The following is a 27,340-nucleotide window of genomic DNA, read 5'->3' as shown; positions in this document are numbered from 1 at the left end:
TAAAAAGGGGACTGCGATGTGTTATAGCATGAGATTCGGAACTCTGCCATAAGAAAATTTTACAAACTGGACCCTTGTGAATTTTATTCAAGACCCGTGGCATACATATTCTAGTCAAGGACTCAGAAAACACTGCAGACAGTAGGTCGACATTAAAGCCAGGCAACTAAAATATTCAGAAAAAGTCAGCCCCCATATTTTACTCAAAAAAAGCTTACTTTAGAGTGGAACTACACCCAAAAGGGGAAGTTCCGCCTTTTTGCATCCATCCTCCCCCCCTCCACATTTTGCACTCTTATTGGGGGGGGGGGGGGGTACCTGGTTTTGGTAGGTACCCGCTCCCACTTCCGGTCAGATGCGGCGTGGCGATCTGAGCTGGAAGTTCAGCCCTCCTCCTTCTGAGACACAGATGACTTTTAGAAGACTGCAGGACCATTCACAAAGTGCAGTGCTACTCGTGCACGTGCAGTAGGAAACTGTCTGTGAAGCTGCAAGGCATAACTGCCAGTTTCCCCTACTTAAGATGCCGACACCTGCAACCAAAGCCGATTAAAGATGAGGACATTGCTGGATCCCTGGACAGTGTCATATTATAAGCCAGCAGCTACACAGTATTTGTAGCTGCTGACTTTTACTTTTTTGGGGGGAGCCTGGAGCTCCTCTTTAAGAGTGGAGAACTCTAGGATTCGGTCAATAACGGACAGTTAAAATTATTAAGCTTGTTTGTTACAGCTGTTTCTATGCTTGGACAAAAGTTAGGGCAAAAAAATGGGATTCCTAATTTCAATGTTGGCTTTCTAATTAATTTACACCAGGGAAGAATGTAAACACTAGTGTGGTCACAGGAGTAATAGTCTAATGCTGACCATACACTATACATTCTCCTTTAGATTTACCATCAACTATGTAGTATAAAGGCCTGCCTGATTTTATATGATTTAAAGGGATTATGCAGTTTTGTCTCCATAATTATCCCCTTGGTGCTGGCCGCACACACAACGGGTGGGCCTTATCGCAGAGCAGCCGCATATATGTGGCCCGGTTAAAACAACTTACCGTGCTGAGAGCGCGCTCCCAATGCATACTTGCGATCAGGAGCTTTCTGATCAAGCGACCACCAATCACAGCGCTCACGCGACCCGAATGCCTGCCTCCAGGCTTTTAGAACTCCTAAAGGGCCAGGAGGCTGTGGGCGTGAAGAGGTTAAAGAGTTTTGGTAGCGCTAAAAAGGAGAGTGTACAAAAGTTGTACAGTCAGATTGTATACTGTATGGCCATCTTAAAGTTGTAATAAACTCCTGCGAGCCAAAATCCGCGGACAGGCAGTTTTTTTTTTTTTTTTAAGAAGAAGAGTCCCTAAAGGTCTCTTCTGTCATAAATATCCTCCCTGCCTGTCAGTGTCGCACTGTATGGTGTGGCAAAGTGACTCCTGTGCGCATGGGCAGCAGTGATGTCAACGCAGCCCTGCCAATCAAGCGACCAAAGATTTGGATGCCAGAAAGAAGACTGAATTAACAGTGAAGCTGCCAAAAATCGATGGGGGACGACGACGTGACAGCCCTGCGCTGGAGGGCCCCATTTGTAGGCAAGTCTCACATAATGTACTAGTTTGCAGTGCAGACTAGTACAGTATGATTTAAACCTGCAGAGGGGCTAATTTTTTGTACTCTCGCAAGAAGACTTTACTACTGCTTTAAGAGTAAAACTGGAAACTGTGGGGAGGTTTCACAGCTCGAGATTCCAAGAGACATAAGAGGCTAAGGTGCCTTCATCAGTGAAATCTTCCCGCTATAGTTTCCAGCTCCAGAGGAGAAATCTCATGGCTAACCTCATCAAAAGACATGAGGCCAGCAGTTGAACATATCCACCATACTCCATTAAAAAATGTGACTTTCAGGTTGTCAATGAAAACTGTGATTATCTGTTAAGATACTGGTGCTATATAAAAACATTGATAAATGCAAGAATAGAACTTAACAGAAATGATAATAGAACAAGTCCAACTGCCATATACAAGGATAATTTAATATGACAAATAAACTCAAGGTGTGTGGGTTTCTCAAAATATTTTCATTAGCTATGTTCAAGTCATTGATAGGTTGGAGAAGTGTCCTCAGTTACCACTGTAAACTGTAGTAGAGGTTATGAGCGCACAACCTTGTTTCTTCCATCTCTTCTTTATTCTGACTTCAGAACTGTAGAAAAGCAGAGGCATAGCAGAGAACATTGATTCTATGGAGTAATGGAACCCTAGTTCTCATGGCTTTTAGTCAAAACTTTTGAAGAAATGGAAAGATATAGACAATATTTTCATCCATTCTTAAATGAACCCCTCAGACTGTCAGTCATGAGCACAAGGACTTTGTTACTGTGTACAGAACAGCAGCGCCACTCTTCTGCAATGGAAACAAAAAGCAATATAGGGCATGATTGTATGCACACATTTTAAAATAAGAGGGAATCTGTTATTAAATACAAAGATTAAAAAAGTATCAAAAACTGGAAAGTTCTATGTAACTGCAGTTAGTAGTTTAACAAATGCATTTTCCTACACAAGAAGGAAAAATGCTACAGGACATCTAGGGCATGGTGCAGATTTTGTAAATTTTACCCATATGACTCAATTTTACATGCAAGCTAGCTTTTCATACAGAAATCCTGAGATGAGAAAATAAACATATATGAATACATGATGGTGAAGCAGAACTCCGTACCTCAAATTTTTGCTTAAGAAATTTTCACTACAATAGCTTCCTAATCTCTGTATTGACTTGTACATTTCTTTGTAAATTTAGAAAAACCATTAACCCGTTTTAAAAGAGGACAGTGATGGAAAGACAGACAAACACATACAAAGTCTCTGCTACAAGGGGATTTTTCAAACTGCCACTGCTTAAAGCGGTGGTTCCCCTAAAAATAAAATGTTGACATCGCATTTAGCAAATAAATTACAGTTAGAATCGGGTTGTTTTATTTAAAAAATACCTCCGTACGTATCGTTTCCATTAGTCGGTCCCACCGCCACTTCCGGGTACGATGCAGGCAGTGGGCGTTCCTAATTGATTGACAGGCATCCGAACGACGCATCCATCGCGTCACGAGATGCCGGAAAAAGCCGAACGTCGGTGCGCATGCGCCGTATAGAGCCGCACCGACGTTCGGCTTTTTTCGGCATCTCGTGACGCGATGGATGCGTCGTTCGGATGCCTGTCAATCAATTAGGAACGCCCACCACCTGCATCGTACCCGGAAGTGGCGGTGGGACCGAATAATGGAAACGATACGTACGGAGGTATTTTTTAAATAAAACAACCCGATTCTAACTGTAATTTATTTGCTAAATGCGATGTCAACATTTTATTTTTAGGGGAACCACCGCTTTAAATTTCAGAAAAAGTACATGTGAAATTAAAGGCATAGTCCATTTTTGTCACCATGATTAGGCCTCATGCACGCTGGATGTTAAAATAAAGTTATAAAAACACCAGTAGCTTTGCAATGAGTTTTTCAACGTTTTTGCAATAGCGGTTTTTAGTGTTCTTCCGCATTAGCATTTTTTTTTTTTTTTAATGGCTCAAAAACTTTTTTTGAACATTTATCGATGTTTTATCAGTGTTAAATCGTTTCTACAGCTGAAAAACGTCTCTCAGAAACCATTTTTTTTTTTAATAGCTCAAAAACACCACTGCCCAAAACTACTAACAGCCTATTGTGTGCATGGACACATAGGATAACACAATGGAGAGTTTATTGACTGTGGAAAAAAGTCTACAGCCAAAAACAGCTGCTGTAAAAATGTCAAAAAAACGGCCAGTGTGCATGAGGCCTTGGGGTGTCCCCAACCCCCCTCCCCCACTTACCTGATTTGCCAGGTGCTTCTCCACAGAGCATCCTTTGCTCTGCCCGCATAGCTGCATTATCCATTCACAGGAATTTATAGAAAGACTACTAGTCCTATCTGCCACCATGGCAGGTGGACTGGCAGATCTCAATGGAGCACAAATGCAGTGATGTCACTGCATTCGTAGTTCACGGATTACTTTCACCAGCTACTAATAGTAGGTCAATACCTCCATACAGACCTGGGGCTGGGATCATGTAAACCAATATTTCTCAACTCCAGTCCTCAAGTACCACTAACAGGTCATGTTTTCAGGCTAACCATTATTTTGCACGGGTGATTTGATCAGTTTTACTGCCTTAGTAATTACGACAGCTGTTTCATCTGAGGGAAATCCTGAAAACCTGACCTGTTGGGGGTACTTGAGGACTGGAGTTGAGAAACATTGCTGTAAACAATGCAGGAGCCTGTGCATTTCAACAGTAATGCACTGATCACATTTGCAATACTCTACAGACTTTAATGCAAAAAAGTGAATTTTTTCTTTTATTAATGTGGATGCATTTATATTTTTTTTTTCAAAAGATGGGCTTATGCCTTTAAATCAGTACCCAGATAAAAATGACCTAATACAGTTAGGAACAACGGCTACACTGCTTGAGGATTCCTGAAAATCACAGGTACCTGTAACTAAATCTAGCTTAATTTAGACATTTTCCAAAGCCTAAAAAATTATGGGCACGCTGAACCACTATTGAAGAATCACGTATGTGGCCAAGCCGTAAGACTAAAATGGTAAGTGAGGTGACCAATGGACCAGTTATCCAAAAATCACAGCAGGCACACCTTGATTTCTTTTTTTTTTTAAAGGGAAAAAACACAAGAATCACAAGAAGAAAAAAAAAAAAAGAACAATTTTAAAAAGTTGCTTTCGACATGAAAGTTGATCAATAAAATACAAAGGACAGCTGAGAAAAAGTAGAATGCTGGTGTAATAGTGCTCAAAAGTGGCTACATAAACATCCCCAATCACTTTCCCATCATTTTGGAAGTGGTGGCATAGGAGGAGGTGGCTCAGAAGGGAGGGGAGGCCTAGTTTTATCTGTGCTGCTAGGCCTATGCTTACGGTACTCTCCATATTGATTTAAATACTGAGGGGGTGGAATGGGCTGCACTCCCTGTGCACTTAGCAGTGAATGTATCATGCTTACAGTGTCTTTGTAATCAATTACTTTTGGTAGGCTCCGCCCATCAGAACCAGATGTTTCCCTATCTGTTTTTTTATGAATGCTATGACTGCTCCATGCTCTGTGTGCTGACTGTGCAACTGGAGATTCAGTTTTGGAAGGTATTGAAGTCCTGCTCACTTTTAGAGAAACTGGATCATGACCAGTGATATCTTCAGGTAAAGGTCTTTTTCTTGATGGATCTGCTGTTTTGTGCGATGATCCTGCCACACTAGAAGACGACCGTTTACTGCTCGAGCTGGAAGAGTTATGATGGTGCTGACGATGGGACTGACTGTTGTGGTGGTGATGGTGATGTGATGATGAAGAACCGCTTCGGTGTTTGTCTCGGACCTTGCCGCTGCTACTACTCTCCTCATTTGGCACTTTTATGCGGATCTTTGTGTCCTCAGGTTTCTCACGGATGGGCACAGGAAGACGCAGCTTTAGGCTCGGGGTTTTTTCTGTCCGCTCATGGCTTACCTCATGCAAAGGAATCTTTAAAATGATAGGCGAGGCAGGACTCTCCTTTTTACGATCTTTCTGCTGCTGTATAAGCAAGTTTTGTGCTGCAGAGGCATACTGTTCTTTTAAGCTAGCACCCATATTTTCTAGTTGACGCTTTTGTGCTGCTAATTCGCCAGCATGTTTTGCACGATAATCCTTCAGCGAGACTTTTGCTAGAGTTGGTTTATTTCCTGGCAGCTGTGACTGATCTGTGCAAGCGATAAGCTCACTAGTCCTCTGGTGCTCCCGCTGGTTATTTTGAGGTGCTCCCCATGATTCTCCAGACAATCCAGAGTCCTGTTTTGGTACTGGGAAAGGCTGGGAAGAAGAATCTGAAAAGGGGGATTTGCCCATGGGTCCACTGCGGGAGATCATCCTAATTAATGCTTGGTCCGAAAGGCTGTCGCTACCATCCTCATCTTCTCCATCATCATCATCTTTGGGTTTTCGGTTTGCTTGATATATCTATATAGCAAAAATTAAAATAGTTTACATAAATGTCTAGCGTAAACAATACAACAAGTAAAAATACCCATTTTGTTCATAATACAACAGAGCAGTAATGTGTGATTTCCATATAAGTTTCAGAATCATTCCTCTAGAAGAGGACCGGGCATATTTTTCAGACTCAGTGGGCCAGATTCTCAAAGGGCTTACGACGGCGCAACGCCATTTGCGTCCTCGTAAGTCCTAATCTGGCTCGGCGTATCTATGCAACTGATTCTTAGAATCAGTTACGCATAGATATCCATTAGATCTGACAGGCGTAAGGCTCTTACGCTGTCAGATCTTGGATGCAATTTTTTTTCCCGCCGCTAGGTGTTGCCGACGTCGTTTTCCCCGTCGTCTATGCAAATTAGCTATTTATGCGAGATTCCCGAACGTACACGCGGTCGATGCAGTGAATTTACGACGTTTCCGTAGCATTCGCGACGCGTAAAGTTGCCCCTGCTATATGAGGGGCAACCAATGTTAAGTATGGCCGTCGTTCCCGCGTCGAAATATAAAAATGTACGTCGTTTGCGTAAGTCGTCCGTGAATGGCGCAGGACGCCATTTACGTTAACTTTGAAACCAATGACGTCCTTGCGACGTCATTTAGCGCAATGCACGTCAGGAAATTTTAGGGACGGCGCATGCGCAGTACAATCGGCGCAGGAACGCGCCTAATTTAAATGATCCACGCCCCCTACCTGGATCATTTGAATTAGGCGGGCTTGCGCGGGAGGATTTACGCTACGCCGCTGCAACTTTACAGGCAAGTGCTTTGTGAATCAAGCACTTGCCCGTAAAACTTGCGGCCGCGTAGCGTAAACGAGATACGTTACGCCCGCACAGTTTTACTGCAATCTACGAGAATCTGGCCCAGTTCAGTTATAATCGTTAGATGTATATTTTTCTAACACCCTATAGAATAAATGGCAGTTGTTGCAATACTTTGTCACACCGTATTTGCGCAGTGGTCTTACAAGAGCACTTTTTTCAATAAAAATATAAGACAGCATTTAAGTTAGCCAATTTTTTATAGCATGAAAGATAATGTTATACAGAGTAATTTGATACCCAACATGTCAACGCTTCAAAATTGCGGCCAAATGTGGAATGGCGACAAACTTTTACCCTTAAAAAACTCCATAGGCGACGTTTAAAAATTTCTGCAGGATCACCAGTTTTGAGTTACAGAGGTCAAAGGCTATAATTATTGCTCTCACTCTAACGATCGCGGCGATACTTTACGTGTGGTTTGAACACTGTTCATATGCTGGTGCTACTCACGTATGCATTCGCTTCTGCGCACAAACTTAGCGGACCGTTTAAAAAAAAAAATGTTTTACTTTATTTTGACACTGTCCTTTTAAAAAAATACAATTTTGGGTCACTTTTATTTCTATTACAAGGAATGTAAATATCCTTTTTAATGGGGAAAAAAAGCATGACAAGACCGCTTAAATATGAGATCTTGGGTCAAAAAGACCTCAGATCTCATATTTACACTAAAATGCAATAAAACAATTTTAAGAGCATTGGGCGGAAGTGACGTTTGATGTTGCTTCCGCCAGTCAATGCTATGGTGCTGAACGGGAGGCCAACTTCTCCTCACTCGGCAGACAGCCAAACAGAAGAGAGGACCCGATCGTCTCTGCAGCTACCGGCGGCTCCAGTAAGCAGCGGAGACCACCGGAGCGTGGCGGGAGGCCCTCTCCTGCACCCCCCCAAAAAAAGTGATCTCACTGCAAATCTCCCATTGAGACCACTTTTATCTATGACAGGGAACAGACGATCAGCGACAGGATCACTAGGAAGCACGGGGTGAGAGGTTTGTTTACACTTACCTCTCCCCATTCTTCCTCTCTGTGACCCGATCGCGGGACACCGGCAGCGATCGGGTCTGCTGTTCCCGCGGGGACGGTCATGGAGAAGAGGACCGGGTTCGCAAGCGTGCCGCCGGAAGCGTGCTCGCGACCCTAAAGGGGACCTACATGTATGCCCTTGTGCCCAGCCGTGACATTTTGTTGACGTAAGTCATCGTGCTGCGGTCCTCAAGCGGTTAAACATATAAACGTACGGTCTTTTACATTAAGCTGACCTCTTTCATGTGTACATTTAAAAAAAAAAAAAAAAAAAACTATAGCTCTTTAACTGCTTGCCGACTAGCCGCCGTCATTATACTACGGCAGGTCTTTCCCCAATTTTGTAGACGCTATAACTTTTGCGAAAACCAATCAATATATGCTTATTGGGATTTTTATTACCAAAAATATGTAGAATACATATCGGCCTAAACTGAGGAAAAAATTTGCTTTTTTTAAATAAAAAAAATTGGGGATATGTATTATAGCAAAAAGTACAAAATATTGTGTTCTTTTCAAAAATTGTCGCTCTTTTATTGTTTATAGCGCAAAAAAATAAAAACCACAGAGATGATCAAATACCACCAAAAGAAAGCTCTATTTGTGGGGGGAAAAAAAGGATGTAAATTGTTTGGGTACATCATCGCAATTGTCAGTTAAAGCAACGCAGTGCCGTATCGCAAAAGAATGGCCTGGTCATTCTTTGAGCAGCCAAATCTTCCAGGGCTGAAACATTCCCAAACCCCAAATTAAATGACCAATCTAGGGGCCAAAAAAACAGCACTGTGCATCCAGGAAAAGATCATCTGAGGCAATGATAAAGTTGTGGAATTCATATGAACTGTTTTTCCATGATTCCCAATCAAGTGCGCCCACCCTCATGGTAGTCAGGGGGCAGAAACACCTATCTGAGTGGACAGGTTCTCCCAACACTCTCATCTTGCACTTCTCAATATGAACGAGTCAGACAGAGCAGGGAAGATGACCGCAGCTCACTGAGATGCGAGTGCCTGTCAGATGCAGCCTCGCCAGTGCCTGGCTCAGAGCGGCAATCTCCCGCTGTGTCACGGAGATGGATTTAAACTTCCCGGCTCAATGTCCCGTCTCCTGTGATCACGTCACACTGATTCAATGTGCCGCCATTGAATCAGTGTGCCATCTCACAGGAGGCGGGACATTACAATTACCGCCGCCTGGACAACTCAGCTCCGTGACTCAATGAGATTGCGGCTCTGCGAGGAGAAGGGACGACACCTCTGCAATGGGCATCACCTGCCCCCTTTTGGGCGCTCCATTATCGGCATGATGCAAAAACACAGCTTTCAGCCGATAATATTCGGCGGCCGAAATTTCAGTGCACCACTACTGCTTATATTATATTAATTCTGACATTTTATCAACATATAAAAAAAAGTAATTAACTTACTCTCCAGTTCCTTATGCGCTTTAAACGATTTGGAGTTTTCTCTAGTATCTGAAGAAATTCATGTGTTAAATCTGAAAGAAAAAAAAAAGGATACTAAGCAGATATCTATGGAATGCAAATGTAAGATTCTGTTTGTACGATTTTACTGCGATTTGTCGGGTGACAATCGCAGCAAAATTGAGACGTGATCAGGGTGCCATTGGAAGTGATGGGGATCACACGGGCATCTCGTGATTTGCCATCATTCAGGATTGCGGGCAGAATCGCCGATTCTGCCCACAATCCGGGACACCAAGATGTGAGCGGAACCTTAGAGAAAATGTATAGAAACATTAGCAGAAAGTTAGATACCAAAAAGCATGCACTCTCTCTGTTTGCACTTTCAACCGAACTGTCAAGTCATACAATGGCTGGTGTCATAACTGATCACATGTGCAGCATCCTGGCAACTGAAAACCGAAGCCAAGATGGCAGTTTTCTTGGCTGTAAATTATGGAGGATTAGTTTCACTTTAAGGCAACTTTCACAATAAAGCGCCGCTATTTTTTTTCAGCTGCTAACGGGCGCTTCTAACCACTGCTAGTGGCCAAAAGGGTTAAAAGCGTCCGTGTCGCGTCGCTGCTGAAGCGCAAAGATGCTGCTTGCAGGACTTTTCAGAACATCCCCGCAAGCGCACCGCCCCGAAAAGCATTCGGCTTTCCCACTGGGGAGACATGGGAGGCGCTTTTCAGACACTATTTTTAGCACTAAAACGCCTGAAAAGTGCCCCAGTGTGAAAGGGGTTTAAAGCGGAAGTAAACCCTCCTATCGTTTTCAGACAAGTCTGCTGCCATCTTGGCCTCCATTTAATCTTTCACTGCCATGATGCTGCTCATGTGATCAGCTATGACACCAGCCATTGGATGGTTTGATAGTTTGGTTGAGCGCACATCCAATGTGACAGTAACATTCCCGACATGTGCCTGAAATGTAACTTTTTTTTAAACTGTTAAATCAATGGCTTAACTTTTGCTGTAACCTCACCCCAGCATTCATATTAAACATTTACAATAAATGTCAAATAAAACTAAAGCCCAAATAGACATAATTTAGTTTGCTAAAGCACTATCATAAAGAAATGGCATTTTTTTTTATAAAATACTGTTTTAACCCTTTTTTGCTCGTTGGTGCTGCTGACCTCTTTCAACCACTTTCTGTCTACATGCATCTAACTAACTCCAGTGTCGGATGCACTCTACTATAGGTGCATAAATTGTCACCCTAGAACAGTAAGTGCCTGAACACGTCTGGTAAGTTTACCAGCTATTTGAATAAAAGCTATAAACTTAAAAAGAATGAGAATAACAGTAACATTTTAAAGCTTATATGAGATCTTTTTATATTTAGATCTACTTTAACCTAACCCCTAAAATGAAACCTTAACATTTAGGCTGAACCTTAAATTATCAATAAACTTAATACTTAAAGTGGGTGTAACCAATTCATGAAATTTGACCTAGGCACATATTTCTGTAGTGTTTACTTATCTCTCTCTCAAAGCCCTGAGTCCTGTGTCTTTCTGCTGTTTCGTTCCTCTGATATCAGCATTATAACATCTGACAAGTTCTCCAATATGGGAGATAAAACCAGTTTGAGATTGTTGAGGTGGGTGCTATAAATAGGTTACTGTTACTATAGCTTTAAAATGTTACTGTTATTCTCATTCTTTTTAAGTATATAGCTTTTATTCAAAAAACTGGTACTTATAGTGTGACAATTTATGCACCTATAATAGAGAAAGCTTGTCTTGTCACAGCACAGCTCTAAAAGTATCTTTGTTATTCTGCCTATGTGGAGTGGGGGTGGGTGCCTTTCCTCCAATCAGCTGTCACACAGTGTATGCCCATTCACCACTCCTACTACTGAATGAGGAAGTAAAAATTCAAACACCATGTAAGAATTCTAAAGAATATAGCAAGCTCAGAACACCATAAATGCATGCAAAACTTATGTAGGGAGATCTGTTTCATCCCTGTGTATAATCTGAGGCTGTTCATGTCACTGGGTAAAGGAGGGGGGTTTACATCCACTTTAATACTAACTTACTCCCTAAACTACCATATTGGGTACCTGAAGGATACCAATCACCACTGTGACCCATGTCATAATTGTTAGTCATCATTCTAGTTCTTATTTGGCTCCAGGACCCTTTTCCTTCACTCTTAAAGTGGATGTAAACCCTCTCCTATACCCAGTGAAATGAGCAGCCTCAGATGATACACAGGAATGAAACAAATCTCCCTACATAATTTTTACATGTATATCTGCTGTCTTCAGCTTGCTATATTCTTTAGAATTCTTAGATTGGGTTAGAATTTTTACTTCCTCATTCAGCGGTGTAGTCTTAGCCTACACTGTAGGACTGCTGATTGGAGGAAAGGCACACTACCCCACTCCACATAAGCAGAAAAACGAAAATACTTGCAGAGCTGTGCTGTGACAAGACAAGTTCTCTGCTAATCTATTTATATCACCCACCTCAACACAAATTTCAGGCTGGTTTTACATCCACTTTAAGCTGCCCTTACACCAGTAGAATTTTGTTTAATTTTCTAATAGGCTTAAATTAATTAATCAAAAAGGAGCAGGGTGGAAATTTTTTCTTGAACAAATGAAATTTTAACATTGAATGTGGGTTTTAATTCAGGAAATTCATTTAATTTCAAAATCAAATGTTAAAAGCAAAAGGAATTATGATATTTTCAAACTACATTGGTTAAGTCTCTAATGGTATTATCGAATGGACTGACAAGATTTTTCATAAGAAAAATCTACCAGTGGACGGCCAGCATTACTTACTGAAAGCTCCCAAAGTAGTGGCTGTAAACTACAAATAAATACAACAATAACCATTTTGAGGCAATACAAATTGAAATATTATTTGCATGGGGCTTAAAATATGGCTGAGAATTCCAGGTTGTTAACTCTTTGCAGAAATAACCTGGGACCACAAAGAACAGCGTCAGGATGACTGTCAGGAGATCGGTGACTGTTGATTCCTTAAACTCCTCTTGCTTTCCATCCCGACACTGCTTTTTATGGTTCCAAGTTCCCTGGAAAATCTGGTGAGTCTGGAAACCAATGGATAAATTGGGGGACACGCTTTTGCCAGCTGAAGATGTGAATGGGCAGTTTTACATTTCTATTACACAGCACAGCACTAACAGAAAAAAAAAGTAAACAAGCTGCTACTGTGGCCATGAGCTAGTTTACATCCTCTTGCCGCTGCACCACAGTATTTACGAAGGCAGCAGTAAAAGAGTTATATCAAGTCGTATTAGTTATCCTCCTTTTCCCAATGAGCTTTGTTTGCAAAAATGTGTACTGTTTTACCATGTTTGTGCCATGTATTTAGCCTGTCTGCTATTCTTCTTGGCACTCTAATAATCAGAGTAGCAGCAACTCCCCAACAGAGATGCTATCAAGCTGAGAGGTAAAAACACTGCAGCCTTGGCTTAGAGAAATTAGCCAGATGTTCCCATTAGTGTTTCTTTAGTGTTCAGTGTTAAACTTTAAAAAAAATCCCTCTGGAATCCAGTTACTCTAACACTTGCACTTATTCATACCTCTGGCAGCCTTCTGCAATTACAACATCAACTAAATTACAATATCCCATCAAACGCAGTACTGCTCCCACAGTGGCTCTCCCTGCCCTTTCCCTCCTCATTGGCTTCCCCTGTATGAGCCAATGGGGAAGAAGAGAGCAGGGAGAGCCACTGCTCTTGTGCACATCACTGTATTGAGATTAGGCTCAGGTAATTATTAGGGGAAGGGGGGTGCTTAGGGGATTAGCTGCACACAGAAGTTTTTTTTTATACCTTCAGGCATAGAATGCGTGAACGTAGAAAACCTTCAGCCTTTAGGACCACTTTAAAATCCTAAATCAAATACCATCTCAGATAAAAAAAAAAAACATTTGCTACCATCCACATTGTTTGAGCAACCATGTATAAAACATACACACACAAGAACAAATACAAACCATCTAAAAGTTTCAACGTTACAGTCGCATCCACATACTCCCACCACGGTTTTCCGTCTGTGGATACAGGGATCTCCCAGTTTGACCATTTACAGGCCAAATGGATGCAGACACAGGCCACTACTGGAGGGGTGTACTGGAGGCTGAATGTAGTTAAATGCAAGCTATAGGAAAGCAAATTAAATATTAGAGGTGCTTATATGCACACCACTGACAATCATCCTCTCTCACTCACACACTACAAAATAATAAAAGCATTACACATGGCCTTAGATCTCACACACCATGATAACATTCAGCTCCTTTATTTAAAAAATAAAATAAAAAAGCACCCATTACTTCATAACTTCAAAGATCAATATATATTTATATTAACCTGTTGGTTGCCATAAAGTAAGATGTCTGAGCCAAGTCTTTGCTTGCTAAAAAGAGAGACAAAACAAAACAGAAGTGACCATACAGACACCCACTTTAAGCACATGACAAATCATAGGTCTCAAACATTGGCCTTACCTCTAACAAGCTGTGTGCACTTCACTACATGAGTATGCGGATGATCAATAGTTATCTCAAATCCTGAAAAAAATAAAGTACAGTTAGCACCTGGAGGAAATCAAGTCTAGCATGCAGTTCAGCAGAATATATAAATGTCAATATACTACAGAAGATAACTGTATAATAACATGAAACAAAGCTACAAAAGCTGTCACTGCAGTAAGCATTCCACTTAACATACCACAAACTGTTTCCTAGTGTACTGCTCTTTTCATGCATTTAACATAGTGTATAAAAAATATATATATATATAAAACATATAAGAACATGTTCAAAATATTTCATGTATGGCATTATTATTTTTTTCTGGGGAAAAAACAACACTAAATGGTAAAACAACTCTTCTTGTTCAACACATTTTTTACACAGTCATATTGCCATGCTTTAAGTCTTCAATTGCAAGATTAGTATCCAGTAATCTGCAGACTCTTCTGCCAGGTCAGTTTGCTCCATGGCAGCGGACAGGCCTTTGTTAGGGCTTTCCAGGATTCCCCGTTCTCAGCCATTCTGGAAGACTTACCCAGGGTCTGCAGTATAATGCTCTCTAGAATGACCAGGTCTTGGGCTTGCTGCAGATATGCCTGTTATTGAGAGGACGGCAAGTTACTCACTGGTATGCACTCTGTACAAAACAACCAGGGTATAAGGGCAAGGTCACCATCTGGTCATGCTCTACATCACAGGTAACTACAAAAGGTATTTACAGGGTCTTAAGTGATGTCTAGGAATTAAACAAATGTATTGCTAATGACAAGCAGAACTAAAACCAGGTGGTGAGCCGAGCTGATAAAGATGCACCCCAAAACAACAGAGTCCAAAGATCCAGTGAAAGACATTGCCACATCAAAGCCAGTACATAAACCATCTGCACTCTCTTCTGTTCTCAAACAATATACACAGATACAACTTACGCATCCATGTGCCCAATTTACTAAAGTTAGCCAATGGGCACTTAAAACATCTAATTACGTGCAAGGCAATATACAAAGCGCTCTTTACCAGACTAATGTTTGAAGTAAAATTGTATTTATTTTAACATTAAAATCATCTATGAACATCCTGACATTTCTTTAAAACCTGATGTGTTATGGAAAACTGCATGCCAGCTGCTTAAAAGACAAGGGCAATGTCTGCCAAAACCCCCAAAATATCTACTGTATTACAATAATTCTTGCTTCACCAGCAACTGCAGGCACTTGGCTGGTTTGCAGTAGTTCAGCATTTAGACTGATGTGATATGAATATGCAGAGTACAATGAAACAAATTCCCTTAAAAAAAAGTCCCAATTACAAAAACATAGTAAATTACATACAATTGTCAGAAAAGTTTGGACATAAATAAATCTCTTATACTAGGATAAGGGCTTATTAATATTAAAAAATTTGTATATACAAAAATATGACTACATTAATAATTTTGCTGTCTGTAGACACGTTGGATTATAACTATTGATATGTCATGCTTTACACTCCGGTATGTATTTACCATACACAGAAGGTGAGAAGCAAGCAGGACTCAATTACAGTAGCCCAAAAAAGCATAGATTTCAGTGCAAATAAATGGTAATTGGAAAAACTGTCTAAGGTATTTCCATCAAACTTAATAGATCTTTCTTGAATCTGCAATGGGGCAATTGAAAATCACATATTCATATATAAAGATAAATAATCCTAAATGAATAACAACTCTCACATATTAAATGAAAAACAATGCATTCCATTATCAGAGATAACTAGGCATGTGTCTTCCCCCTAACCTTTTGCCCTACAGAGAAAAAAAACCTCTTACAAGATGAAGAGTCCACTAAAATGGGATTTCAGTACTTACCATAAAATCCTTTTCTTGGGAGTTCATTGAGGCACACAGGAATTCAGAGACTGTCAGGTTATACTGTATCCTTCGGGAGAACTGGACACGATAGCTGTAAGGTAAACTTGCAGCTCCCCCACTACATATAGATAACAGAAAGTTCTTTCTTATGAACCAGAGCTTAAATAAGGAATAAAACTACCTTGGGAAAGGGGAAGAAGTTCTTGGCCTCAACACCCCCTTGTCCCTGTGTAAGACCAAACAGGGTTTTTTACAGGATAAGGCCACCAACTAAGTGATCAAAGAATGGGCAGCAATCTCTGGAACAAGAGTGCAAGCACCCAGATCTGATCCTTCATGGTGCACTAAGGAACAAATTCTGGTCCCAGCCAATTTACAAAAAGGCCAGGTTCTGTCCCACTGAGAATTTCCTGGGATGAAAATGACTTGCTTCACACCATATGAAGTATGCCTTCCATGTGACAGACCTTTCTGGAAGTGGCCTTCCTGGCTTTAAGCTTTGTGGGGATTACCAATTCAAAGATGCCTCTATCTCCTCAGGACTATGGCTTTAACAGTCAGCAACCATGAAACAGAAGGGAAGGGGTAAACCAATCCTAGGGACAGAAGGTCCAGACCATATGGAAGATGGAAGAAGCCCAATATTCCAAAGCAAGACAAGCTGGCAATCCAGTAAAGATCCTCAATTTGATTTATTGTAATAGATGGCTAAAACCAGCCTGACAGAGCCACTAATGCATTTTGGCCTTAAGGGCCTTTCACACTGCTGATCTGCAAAAAAACCTTGGAGCATCTGCCAGAAAGTCTGATCAGAACAGAGTACCATATCTGCCTTTGCCAGTCCAGAACTTTAAAGAACTACAAATGACCGTCATCTCGATCCAGCGAAGCAGATGAGGAAGGCGCTTCAAGAGCAGAAATTAGTAAATGAGTAGAGCAGCCAGATCAAACGAAGTTCCAAAATTTTGATAGGGAGACAAGTTTGCTTCAGCGCCCCAATAAGGTGACCAGGACTCCTTCCCAGCCAGACCTGCTGGCATCCGCAATAAGGATCTCCCAAGATATCAAAAGGAAGGACTTTCCTAATTACAAAGCGTGATTCCTGAGCCAACAAGCCAGGGACAGGGTCGTTGGTGTAGGACAAATCATTCTGACCAAGGACTCTCTGATTTGTCCCGCGAGTACAAGATTTTGTGTGTAGGGGTTTGGAGTGAAATTAGTATGTCTCAAAGATGTCTATCATCAGCTCCAGAACTCTCAGGCATAAGCGAGGAATCAGGGGGTTCTTAGACTTAAAAGGGAGTATCGGAGTGGAAAGCTTGTAGTTTCTCTTAAGGAAGAAACACATATGATGAATATGATGACAAGTGATGAATCAGTTCCAGCAATGACTTCTGGAGGTTCCAGACTCAGGCAAACCTCTAAGGTCCAGACAGTGCAGGCTATGTTGTCAGAACTGTCTATTTAACAGGAGGTTGCCCAGATATTCCACAGTCAAGGCTAGCACAGGAGTCAACATTACCTTAGTGAATACCCAAGGTGCAGAAGATAGGTCGAATGGCAATGCCACAAACCTAAAGTGCTAACCTAAATTACTCACAGTAAAGAGAAGGAAATTCTGATGTTCTGAAAAAACTGGACATGGAGGTACGCATTTAATGTCTACAGAGACCTGAAAGTCTCCCTAAAGAAGGGAGACCAATCCAGACCCATGCAGAATTTTTGGACCCAAATGAAGACATTTAGAGTCTTGAGAATTAAGAAAGGCTGAAAGTCCTTTTTTCATTTTGAAACTTATCAGATCATAAAAGAATCATTGAAATTATTTTGCCACATTGACAACCTGCTCCAGAAGACTTGCTAACCTGTGCGGAGACACAGGAGGGATGTAAGAAATGAAGGGAGGGGGCTTTCAACTCATAGAAACTAATTTCTTCACACAATCAAAGCCTGAAAGCGGTTACCCCACTTTGGAAAGTGGGGGCGTCCCCTCATGCTAAAGATTTAGTGTGAAAGTATGGGGTACTTGGTAATCAAGGGCTTGCGGGCAGATGTGGAGCAAGGCTTGGGGGTTGAGGCCTGGGAGTAACAAAAGTAACTCTTCTTGGCCTCTAAGAAGTTAGCCTTCCCAGACTATGCCCCATGCCTATTCCAGGCTGAAAGCCATTTTAACAGCTTGTCAGGGTTCCTCCAGTCTCCAAAAAGGACAACAGCGAAGAGCAGGTGCACTGGAAAAGTCCTGGCAGTCTTGGGAACCCCAAGAAGCCTAAACTGGGGACAGCACTTGAAGATACTACAGGCCGATTCTCCAGATTTAAGGTGGTACATACCATGCCCATAACAGCTGAGTCTCTAAGCCTGGGATTGATGGCAGAAGCCTGGAACTCCTCAGGTGTGAGATTATCTGTTAAGGAAATAACGAGTTTGGTAGCTGAAGGCTCACAGGCTGCTAATGCCATGTGCAGATCAAATAAGGATTGTTCAAGGAAAGGAGTGGAAGCGCGCTTGTGACCTTTGCTGATGCTATTTACCCATAAAATCCCCCAGATAGAGTCGAGGAGAAGGCCAGCCTGACGAAGACAGCAATGATTCTAAAGATGGAATAGACTCAAGCAGAGGGCGAAATTCCAGGCCATCAGTGTAAGGCATCTCAAGGAGCACACTGCAGGCAATGTTAAAACAATAATTGGAGAATAAGATGGAGGTACCCAGGACAGCAGGACTGTTTCTGTGTCAAGGATCCAAAATGTTGCACCACAAGGTGAGGACAACATAGCTTGAGGTACAGACCTCAAACAATCTCCGGCTTGGCTGCTGGGTAGCAGGAGAGAGTTAGGCAGCCAAAGTGGACTAAGTCACTGTGGGCGGGCAGCAAAGACAAACTAAGAGTTCCACATGTCACTTTCAGGAGCAGAAGCAGGAAGGTGCTTACTCAATGTGGAATCTCAGGAAAGAGAGTGCAAAAATTCACCCAGCAGATAACATTAGCCCTCAATCCCTCAGCATTATCACTTACCACAGTAAGAGCAAAAGAAAATGGGAATTCTAAAGTCCAAAGTCAAGCTGAGAAATCAGATAGCAGCAAAAAAAAAAAAAAAAAAGAGACTGTAGCTAGCAAAAAAGGTTAGACTTTTCTATGCAACTTCTATCTCACAGGACACTAGCAAAAATACTAAAGCATGCTGAGAGTAGGAGGGGTTATACTGCACAGGCCCACAATTTTTTGGCTTGTCAGTATCCAATCCTCCTGCAGGAGGCAGTATAACTTGATAGACTCTGAATTCCTGTGTCCCTTAATGGAGGAGAAAGACATAAGGTTTAATATGTATGGCCACATTTCCGCAGAGAGAAAGTCTTTGGAAATGAAGATGAACTACTTAGTTCAAGCTACAATATAAATGTGTTTGAAAATATTCAAGACAGGAATTGTATTAAAGTACCCTAATAGATTACAACCCTTACCGACATATGACTGCCTTACTATTCTAAACAAAAAAGCTCTTTATAATTAGAAAAACTGTCACCGCCAAGTCCCCTTAGCAATGACCAGCTTCCTGGTTGTTAAACTGATCCACTGGATTTAAGATTTTGAGACCGTAAACCAGAACAACTAAGAAAATCTAAAATTTCAGAGAAATTCTGAAGTCATTTGCATACTTGCTCTGATTCACATAATCGAAGCACAGTAATAAAGGAAACAACATGACACCCTTTATATTGATCTCATGATAGGTTTCATTTAAGGTAGTATCATTTAAGGTAGTATCTCTAAGCCTTGGTTCACATTGGAGCAATTTGGCATGAGATTTGACACGTCAAATCGGCAGCAATTGCACAGGTTCACAATTAGTTTCTGTACTACTTTTGTCAACTTCGGGGAGCGATTTCCATTGTCATCTGTGCAGCAACCTGCACATATTTCTCTGAAATTTCCCCCGAAGTCGGGACTGACATGCAGGAATAAAATGGTGCAAGTTCAGTTGAACTCGCACCATTTAATTTCCGCTTTCAGTGTGAACCAGGGCTTAAAGCTTTATGAAATTGTTATCTCCTAAAAACAAATATCTGCTAATAGCTTACAGATGACTTATTTTACTGTCCTCACTTCTACCTAAAACAAAATCAACACACAGCAGTTGACATGTACCTCGCTATTGGTGTCCGGCATGGGTTCCTTTGAATTAAGGCAAGCATGGACAACCTTGATCACATGTTCCAACTTCCGGGGCTGTTCTTCCACCTTAGCTGCCAAAAACAGAGCTGCAGGTGCTATGGTCTGTTGGAACAAACAAGCATTTTTATAATCCATATTAATAGGTGACATATTTTAACCAATCTTTTGATAAATATGTATTTTTTTCTCATTCAGCCTAAACATGCAACTACAAAACAGACTTTTTTCAGGACCATGTTAGTATAACAGGTACAGTTTAAAAAAAACTTGAAATAAGTGTCATTTTTAGCAGGTTTCTCTAACCACTTCATTACTGGGCACTTAAACCCCCTTCCTGCCCAGACCAATGTTTAGCTTTCAGCACTGACGCATTTTGAATGACAATTGCGCGGTCATACAACACTGTACCCAAATTATATTTTTATAATTTTTCCCCCACAAATAGAGCTTTATTTTGGTGGTATTTGATCATTTCTGCGATTTTTTTTTTTTTGCGCTATAAACCAAAAAAATTGAAAAAAACATTAAAAAAAAACACAATATTTTTAACTTTTTGTTATAATATCCCATTTTTTTTTCTCAGTGTAGGCCGATACGTATTCTTTTACATATTTTTGTTAGAAAAAAAACCCGCAATAAGCGTATATTGATTGGTTTGCGCAAAAGTTATAGCGCCTACAAAATAGGGGATAGATTTATGAATTTATTTATTTTTACTAGTAATGGCGGCGATCTGCGGTTTTTTGGTCAGGCCTGCGATATTGCGGCGGACGTATCGGACACTTTTGACACAATTTTGGGACCATTCACATTTATACAGCGATCAGTGCTATAAAAATGCACAAATGTGACTGGCAGGGAAGGGGTTAACACTAGGGGGTGAGGAAGGGGTTAAATGTATTCCCTGGGTGTGATTCTTACTGTGGGGGGAGGGGACTGACTGGGGGAGGTGATCGATGCTGTGTCCCTATGTACAAGGGACACAGCATCGGTCTCCTCTCTCCCCGACAGGACGCGGAGCTCTGTGTCGACACACAGAGCTCCACGTCCCTACTGTCACTGCCGATTGCAGGTACCTGGCGGACATCGCTACCGCCAGGCACGCGCATCGGCATCTCAGCGATGCGCCAGGCACAGTTTTCCCCCCGCTGCGTGCCCCCAGCAGCGCGCGCGGAGAAAGCAAATAAAAGGACGTCTTTCGTCTACAGCGCGGGTCTCAAGTGGCTAAATAAAGAGGTTGTTTTCGATAACATAGATATGTATGTTTGTGCTCTCTGAAGAGGGAACTGCCATTTTCGGATCATAAACCTTCTAACAAGCCCCTTTGACTGACAATTTTTGTTATCCTGAACCATCAACCATCTCAAATGGCAGATCGGTGCACTTGTGCCCTCCAGCTGCAGCTAAAAGCTGGAGCCTCATGCAGTGAACATAAGGGCTAAAGTGCAATTCAAACAATAAGCAGTGTTAGAACTTGGGGTACAGCAGTACATGGAATCCTGCCCCCAAATACAAATTACCCAGTGTTAGACATCCCCAAAATAGAAATGTCCTGCAACAATCAACACATTTTTGACCCTTCATCATGCTAACATGAAAAAAAAAAAGAAAAAAAAAGAGTTCGACTTCTTTAAGATAAAAAAAAAAAAATATCCAGCAAGAGTGGTTAGGCTGCATTCACACTACAGCATTTTGAATTGCGGGACTCGCATTCATATCCCATTCATTTGAATGACACCTCAAATCGTGGTGCAGGTCTGCCGCGATTGTCACACGATAATTTGCGCTGAAATCCATCCCCTAAGTCAGGGGTTGACAAATTTGCTTGGAATCTAGGAGCCAGCTAAAAAAGTTAGGAGCCAGAAAACGCACCCCGTCCCGACGAGCTTGCGCGCAGAAGCGAACGCATATGTAAACGTGTTCAAACGCAATTTTGAAGCGTGACATGTTGGGTATGAATTTACTCGGCGTAACATTATCTTTCATAATATTAAAAAAAATGGGGATAACTTTACTGTTGTATTATTTTTTAATTAAAAAAAAGTGTAATTTTTTTCCCCAAAAAAAGGGCTTGTAAGACCGCTGCGCAAATACGGCGTGACAGAAAGTATTGCAACGATCGCCATTTTATTATCTAGGGTGTTAGGATAAAAAAAATATATAATAATGTTTGGGGGTTCTAATTAGAGGGAGGAAGATGGCAGTGAAAATAGTGAAAAATGACATTAGAATTGCTGTTTAACTTGTAATGCTTAACTTGTAATACCAACGGCTCACCACCAGATGGCACCAGCCCACCTTCCAAGCCAAGTCGCCAGGACACTATTTCTAGTCGCCATGGCGACCTGGCGCCCGGGATTTGTCGATCCCTGCCCTAAGTAGCTCCTGCATTTTTTTGGGGCTATATGCTTCCCACTATGCAGATTGCCGTAATTGCAGCGCAAAATATCTCGGCAAACCCACACCGTAAGTTGCAAGTCCTGTGGTTTGTCATTCACACATCGGTGCTGCTAAATCGTGGAAAATCTGCCCGCGATTCAAACCGCTGTAGTGTGAATGCTGCCTTAGAGAGAGCTCAGCCTGCCCTGTACCACTTGTGAAGTTCTATCCAACAGTATGTCAGTACCCTGTTAAGTAGGTTTTAGGAACAGGCTTTTGGTAATACATTCTACAATACAATGTTTTACTTGCAATCACCAATAAAAGGAAAAAAAAAAAAAGTGGAAATAAGAGCATCAATCGCATATCACTTACATTACGATGGAATTTGGTAAATGACTGGACCATATAGAACCGATGCATATACACAATCGCTGTGTTAATAGTCAGTTGGGATCTAGATTGTCAAACTAAGGAAAATCTAAAAATGCTATAATTACATACCACAAATGACAACTATGCACCAAATCTATTACAGGTTTACAATATCAAAAGCATGTTTCCCTTTCCGTTTAACTTTTTTAATTTTAGCATACTAGAAAAAGGTTATTAGTGAACAGCTACATACAGAAGAATTCATCCAACAGATATATTCCTGACTTGGTTGTGTGATAGCTCACCCGATGAAGAAGCAATCATTTTACATGGACATTTTAAATCTCTGTGTGTATACTGACTTACAAAAATACTCCCAACGGCTGCATCTGTTTGTAAATGGAATAGTTTGTTTGGACCAGCTTGGTCCAAACAAACTTTTTCTTTATTAAAAGCCAGAGATTAGCCAAAACATGTTATTTACAGAGCAAAACATTCTGACATTTGTTTTATTGTTGGACCTGCTTCCTCTTGAGTATTTACCACAGTCCTCCCCCTCATAACTTACATGGACATCACAGGGCAGGAAGGGATGACAAATCTCCAGGACAAATTAACACCTGACAGAAAAGATATAGTCCACTTTGAAAGTAAATTCAGCCACACTGATTAAAACTTGTGCACTGTTCAGCCTCCTGTAGACTATTCCCACCACAAGTCCATACCAACGCAGGGACCTTCAGTTACCAGGTTAGAGGTAATATCAATGGACTACAACTGTGGTACAACAGCTCCACTGAGAACCACAAGTCCCTTTGCCACGGTGGCCAACTGGACTTGTTTCTCCATTCACAGATCTTGCGACTCTGGCGCACAAACATACAAAAGTGACAAAATGACAGGGGGAAAGAACCCCCAGACTCCGTCCCTAAAAATTGTATATGCTATATAGTTTTTATTTGCTAGAATTTTAGAGTTACCCCTTAAATCTCCTCTACTATCGGAACTAAATTTCGATGGGGTTGGGATTTAGGAAGCTGAAAAAACACATGCAGATTCGTGGATGAAAAGGACTCCTAAGGGTCCTTTCACACTAGTGGACCGTTCGTCCGTTCATTACAAGTCCGTTTACGGACTTGTAATGAATCCCTATGGGATCGCGTCTGTTAGCGGATGGAGCATCCGCCAACGTCCGCGACCATCCGCGTCTGTCGGGATCCGCTTTTGCGAACGGAAGAAACCTCCTTTTTCTTCCGTCCGGCGGAACGGATCGGATGCAGACGGACAGACGGAGCAGAGACAGGGCGGTCTCTGCACTGTGTGCGGGGACCGCCCTATCCGCCGACAGCTCAGCGGGGATGACGGATGATCCCCGCTGAGCTTTGGCGGACACACGGAGCGGACACAGAAACGGTCCGCTCCGTGTGAAAGGACCCTTACACACCACAGTTGGCTTCCAGGTGTTTAAGTTAAACAAAGCTAAATTGATCTACACTGCACAGCAATGTAGAAACTACTGGTTTACTGCATGGTAAGGGCTCATTCATACAGCTATAAAGTGTCCAGGGCACCTGCAAGGACATATTCCCCAAGGGCCAGCTCACACAGGAATGCACTGTGCGTACTACCTGTGCAATTCACATGCAGTGCGATATTAGACCGTTCATTTTGAAATTGCACCGCACCAAAAGCAACACACACACCACTTTTGGAAACTCACTGCAACAGCATTGCATGATACTTCTGTACCATGCAATCCCGCGTGGGCAAACGCACTACATTTGGGGTGTCATTAACTTAATATTTACACACGCTCAGATTGTAACTGCAATGCATTTTGAACGCACTGTGGCAAACGTGCTTGGAACATTAGTTTCCAGCACTGCATTCTGGTTTGAACTAGCCCTGAATGCAGATGTCTATGCATTACACAACCCTGGCATATACAGCCACGTCTTCTAATAAATGTCTATAGCTGGCTGTACGGAGCAGCTGTGGGTGTGAAGAAAGCATTCACCTAGGCTCAGAACACTGTATGGACCCCTTTAAGAGTCTCTCATCTTATTATAGTGGCAAGTTAACCTTTAAGACCCATTAGGCTGCATTCACATTGTAACGCCGCGTACGCGGCGTATTTTGCCGCGATTTGTTTACTTTTTTTTTTTTAACAAATAATTTCCATTGATGTCTATGCCCGAACGCCAATGCCGCCTGAAAAAAAGGGTCCGGGACTTGTTTTCAGGCGGCAGGCGTACGGCGTAAGATGTGAACCATCTCATAGACATCAATGGAAATTCGCCCCTCCAGTGGCATGAGCGTCGCGCTTCAGGCGTATATACGCCGAGGTGTGAATGCAGCCTTAGGGCTAACTCTCACTGACTTGTGCTAAAATGTATGGAAAATGCATGTATGAAAATGCAGTTCCATGCGCTTTTTTTCTGCACAAAATGCATGCACAGTGTTTTCCATGTATTCCAATGGCTCTAGTTCACACCATGCAGTCAGTTTTCGGTGCAGAAACTGACTGCATATTGTGCACTAGATCCATTGGAATACATGGAAAACACTGTGCATGCATTTTGTGCAGAAAAAAAGCGCACGGAAATGCGTCTGGTGTGAACTAGCACAAATACAATTATTTCCAATGAGTCCTATTCACGTTATAATACTGCGCATGCATAACGGACATCAAAATGTATGTCAATGGACGTCGGTGTGTTAAAACGTGACTAAAATGAATGGAAATTTACATGCATTTTAGCACAAGTCAGTGTGAGTTAGCCCTAATGGGTCTTAAAGGTTCGTCTTTTGTTTTCTAAATAGGTTCCTTTAAGCTAGTGCATTGTTGGTTCACTTACCTGTTCCTTTGATTTCCCTTCTAAAATGTTGTTTTCCTTTGTCTGAATTTCCCACTTCCTGTTTCTCCTCAGTAAGCTTACACCATCATCTGAGCGGTGGAAAGTCATTTAGAACAGCTTACTGATGAGGAACAGGAAGTGAGAAATTCAGACAAAGAAAAAAAACATTTAGAAGGGAAATTGAAGGAAAAGGTAAGTGAACCAACAATGCACTAGCTTAAAGGAACCTATTTAGAAAATAAAAAAAGAACCTTTACAACCCCTTTAAAGGTTAACTCATCATTATTATAAGACGAGAGACTCTTAAAGGGTCCGTACAGTGTGAACTAGCACTTTGATGTCCTTATGTTGATCTGTGCTAAAACGCAGATCAACACACTGGTGTGAACTGGCCCTACGTCTTATTATAAATGGTGAATTAACCCTTAAAGCCCTCATGACATGGGCACGATCTTTGTTTAAACACATCTGGCATTGTAATTTTTATGCCTGTAAACACAATTCTATATTGGTCTAGATCAGGGATCTCCAAATGACGGCGCCTTTCAGCTGCTGCGGAACTACACGTCCCATGAGGCATTGTAAAACGTTGACATACAGGACATGGCTAGGTATGATGGGAATTGTAGTTCCTGGCCAACTGGAGGGCCATCGTTTGGGAGACCCCTGGCCTAGACGGCAATGCAGATCAAACATTTAGATCAGTATTTTAAGAGCAGCGTTTAGTCCTGGTACACACTGATGCAGTGCAGGGAACCGCACGCAATTCAGACTTCACTCTTTTTCAAATCACATGCGATTTGAGCCCCTTCATTTTTTATTTCTCAAATTGCACTGCATGCTAAAGGCTCAGCCAATCTCACTGCATTTTTGCAAATGTTTTTTGGGCTGCCGTTAACATTGAAACCCTGCAGCAGTTCACATTAACAAAGTGTGATTGCGATGCGGGAAACGCACTGTAATGGATGCAAATCCCGCTGCGCATCAGTGTGTGAACCAGGACGCAGAGGTATAAAAAAAATAACACACAAAGCTGTGCTCAGAGGAGCTGATGAGTATAATGTGCACAAGTGTATTCCAAGGGCCACAATACATGATCATGCACACAGTAGGTGGTGTATAATCTGAAGGCCATACAGAGGCGTTTTGTAGCAGGAAAATCAGGCCTACTTGTAGCATCAAGTCACACCTCTGTGTACATTGCAGCTTATAAAAGAATTAACACATTTCTGGACTTCCATGAACACGTTGAAGCTGATTTCAGTGATCTACTTTATTAGTGACTGCCAGGAAAGGACAGAGCCCGTCTGATTCGAAGCCATAACTGCCCCACACACGGATAATACGCACTGTGATCAGCCCGGTAGAAATGCCGGCTTGCCGCCACCATGTAACGCCTTCAAACTCAACCCAAATTTAATGGCGAAGCCGCCCCCCCGCACCGTGTGACCAGCAGAGCCGCCATCTGATGTGTACAGAGGCCGCATCCCCCCTCCTAGAGAGAGAGAGCGAGCACAGCGGCCCGCTCCCCTCATGTGCCGACCACTCTCCAGGCCTCACTGCCTGCCTCAGGCCTCAGCTACAGGCCAGGGAAGGATACACGCCGAGCCTTTGGCCCATGTCTTGGATGAGGTTGGCCGCCTGCTGCCGGTACGAGAGCTCCTTGTCCGGATCCACGCCGGCGCGGCGGGACGGGCTGCGTTCTAGTTGCTCCCGGGTGAAGTACCAGCGGCCTGGAGGCGCCATGTCTGGGTGGGAGAGGACGTTCACGTACTGAAACCGGAAAGGCGTCGAAAAA

At 42.1% G+C, this 27,340-nt stretch overlaps 1 protein-coding gene across 6 annotated transcripts; it reads right to left on the bottom strand.

Moving 5' to 3' along the window:
- Positions 1-206: 206 nt before the first annotated feature.
- On the bottom strand, positions 207-27,340 carry CCNT1 (cyclin T1). Of its 6 annotated transcripts, none has more exons than XM_040341197.1 (10): positions 27,143-27,340; positions 22,685-22,766; positions 19,904-20,032; positions 14,446-14,506; positions 13,884-13,946; positions 13,747-13,792; positions 13,371-13,534; positions 9,350-9,420; positions 5,052-6,038; positions 207-2,395 (listed from the first exon to the last, which is right to left on the bottom strand). In XM_040341197.1, the coding sequence occupies exons 1-10, from the start codon at positions 27,286-27,288 to the stop codon at positions 2,345-2,347; spliced, it is 1,800 nt and encodes a 599-aa protein (XP_040197131.1). In that variant the 5' UTR covers positions 27,289-27,340; the 3' UTR covers positions 207-2,344. The 6 variants fall into 6 exon arrangements, with proteins under 6 accessions (XP_040197131.1, XP_040197132.1, XP_040197134.1 ...); XM_040341198.1 differs by having other exon boundaries at positions 5,073-6,038; XM_040341200.1 differs by having other exon boundaries at positions 5,208-6,038; positions 27,143-27,339.

The sequence above is a fragment of the Rana temporaria genome, chromosome 2, assembly GCF_905171775.1.
Source record: "Rana temporaria chromosome 2, aRanTem1.1, whole genome shotgun sequence".
Classification (NCBI taxonomy): Eukaryota; Metazoa; Chordata; class Amphibia; order Anura; family Ranidae; genus Rana; species Rana temporaria.
The sequence above is the reverse complement of the archived record's forward strand: the minus strand, read 5'-3'. Positions and strand labels throughout refer to the sequence as shown.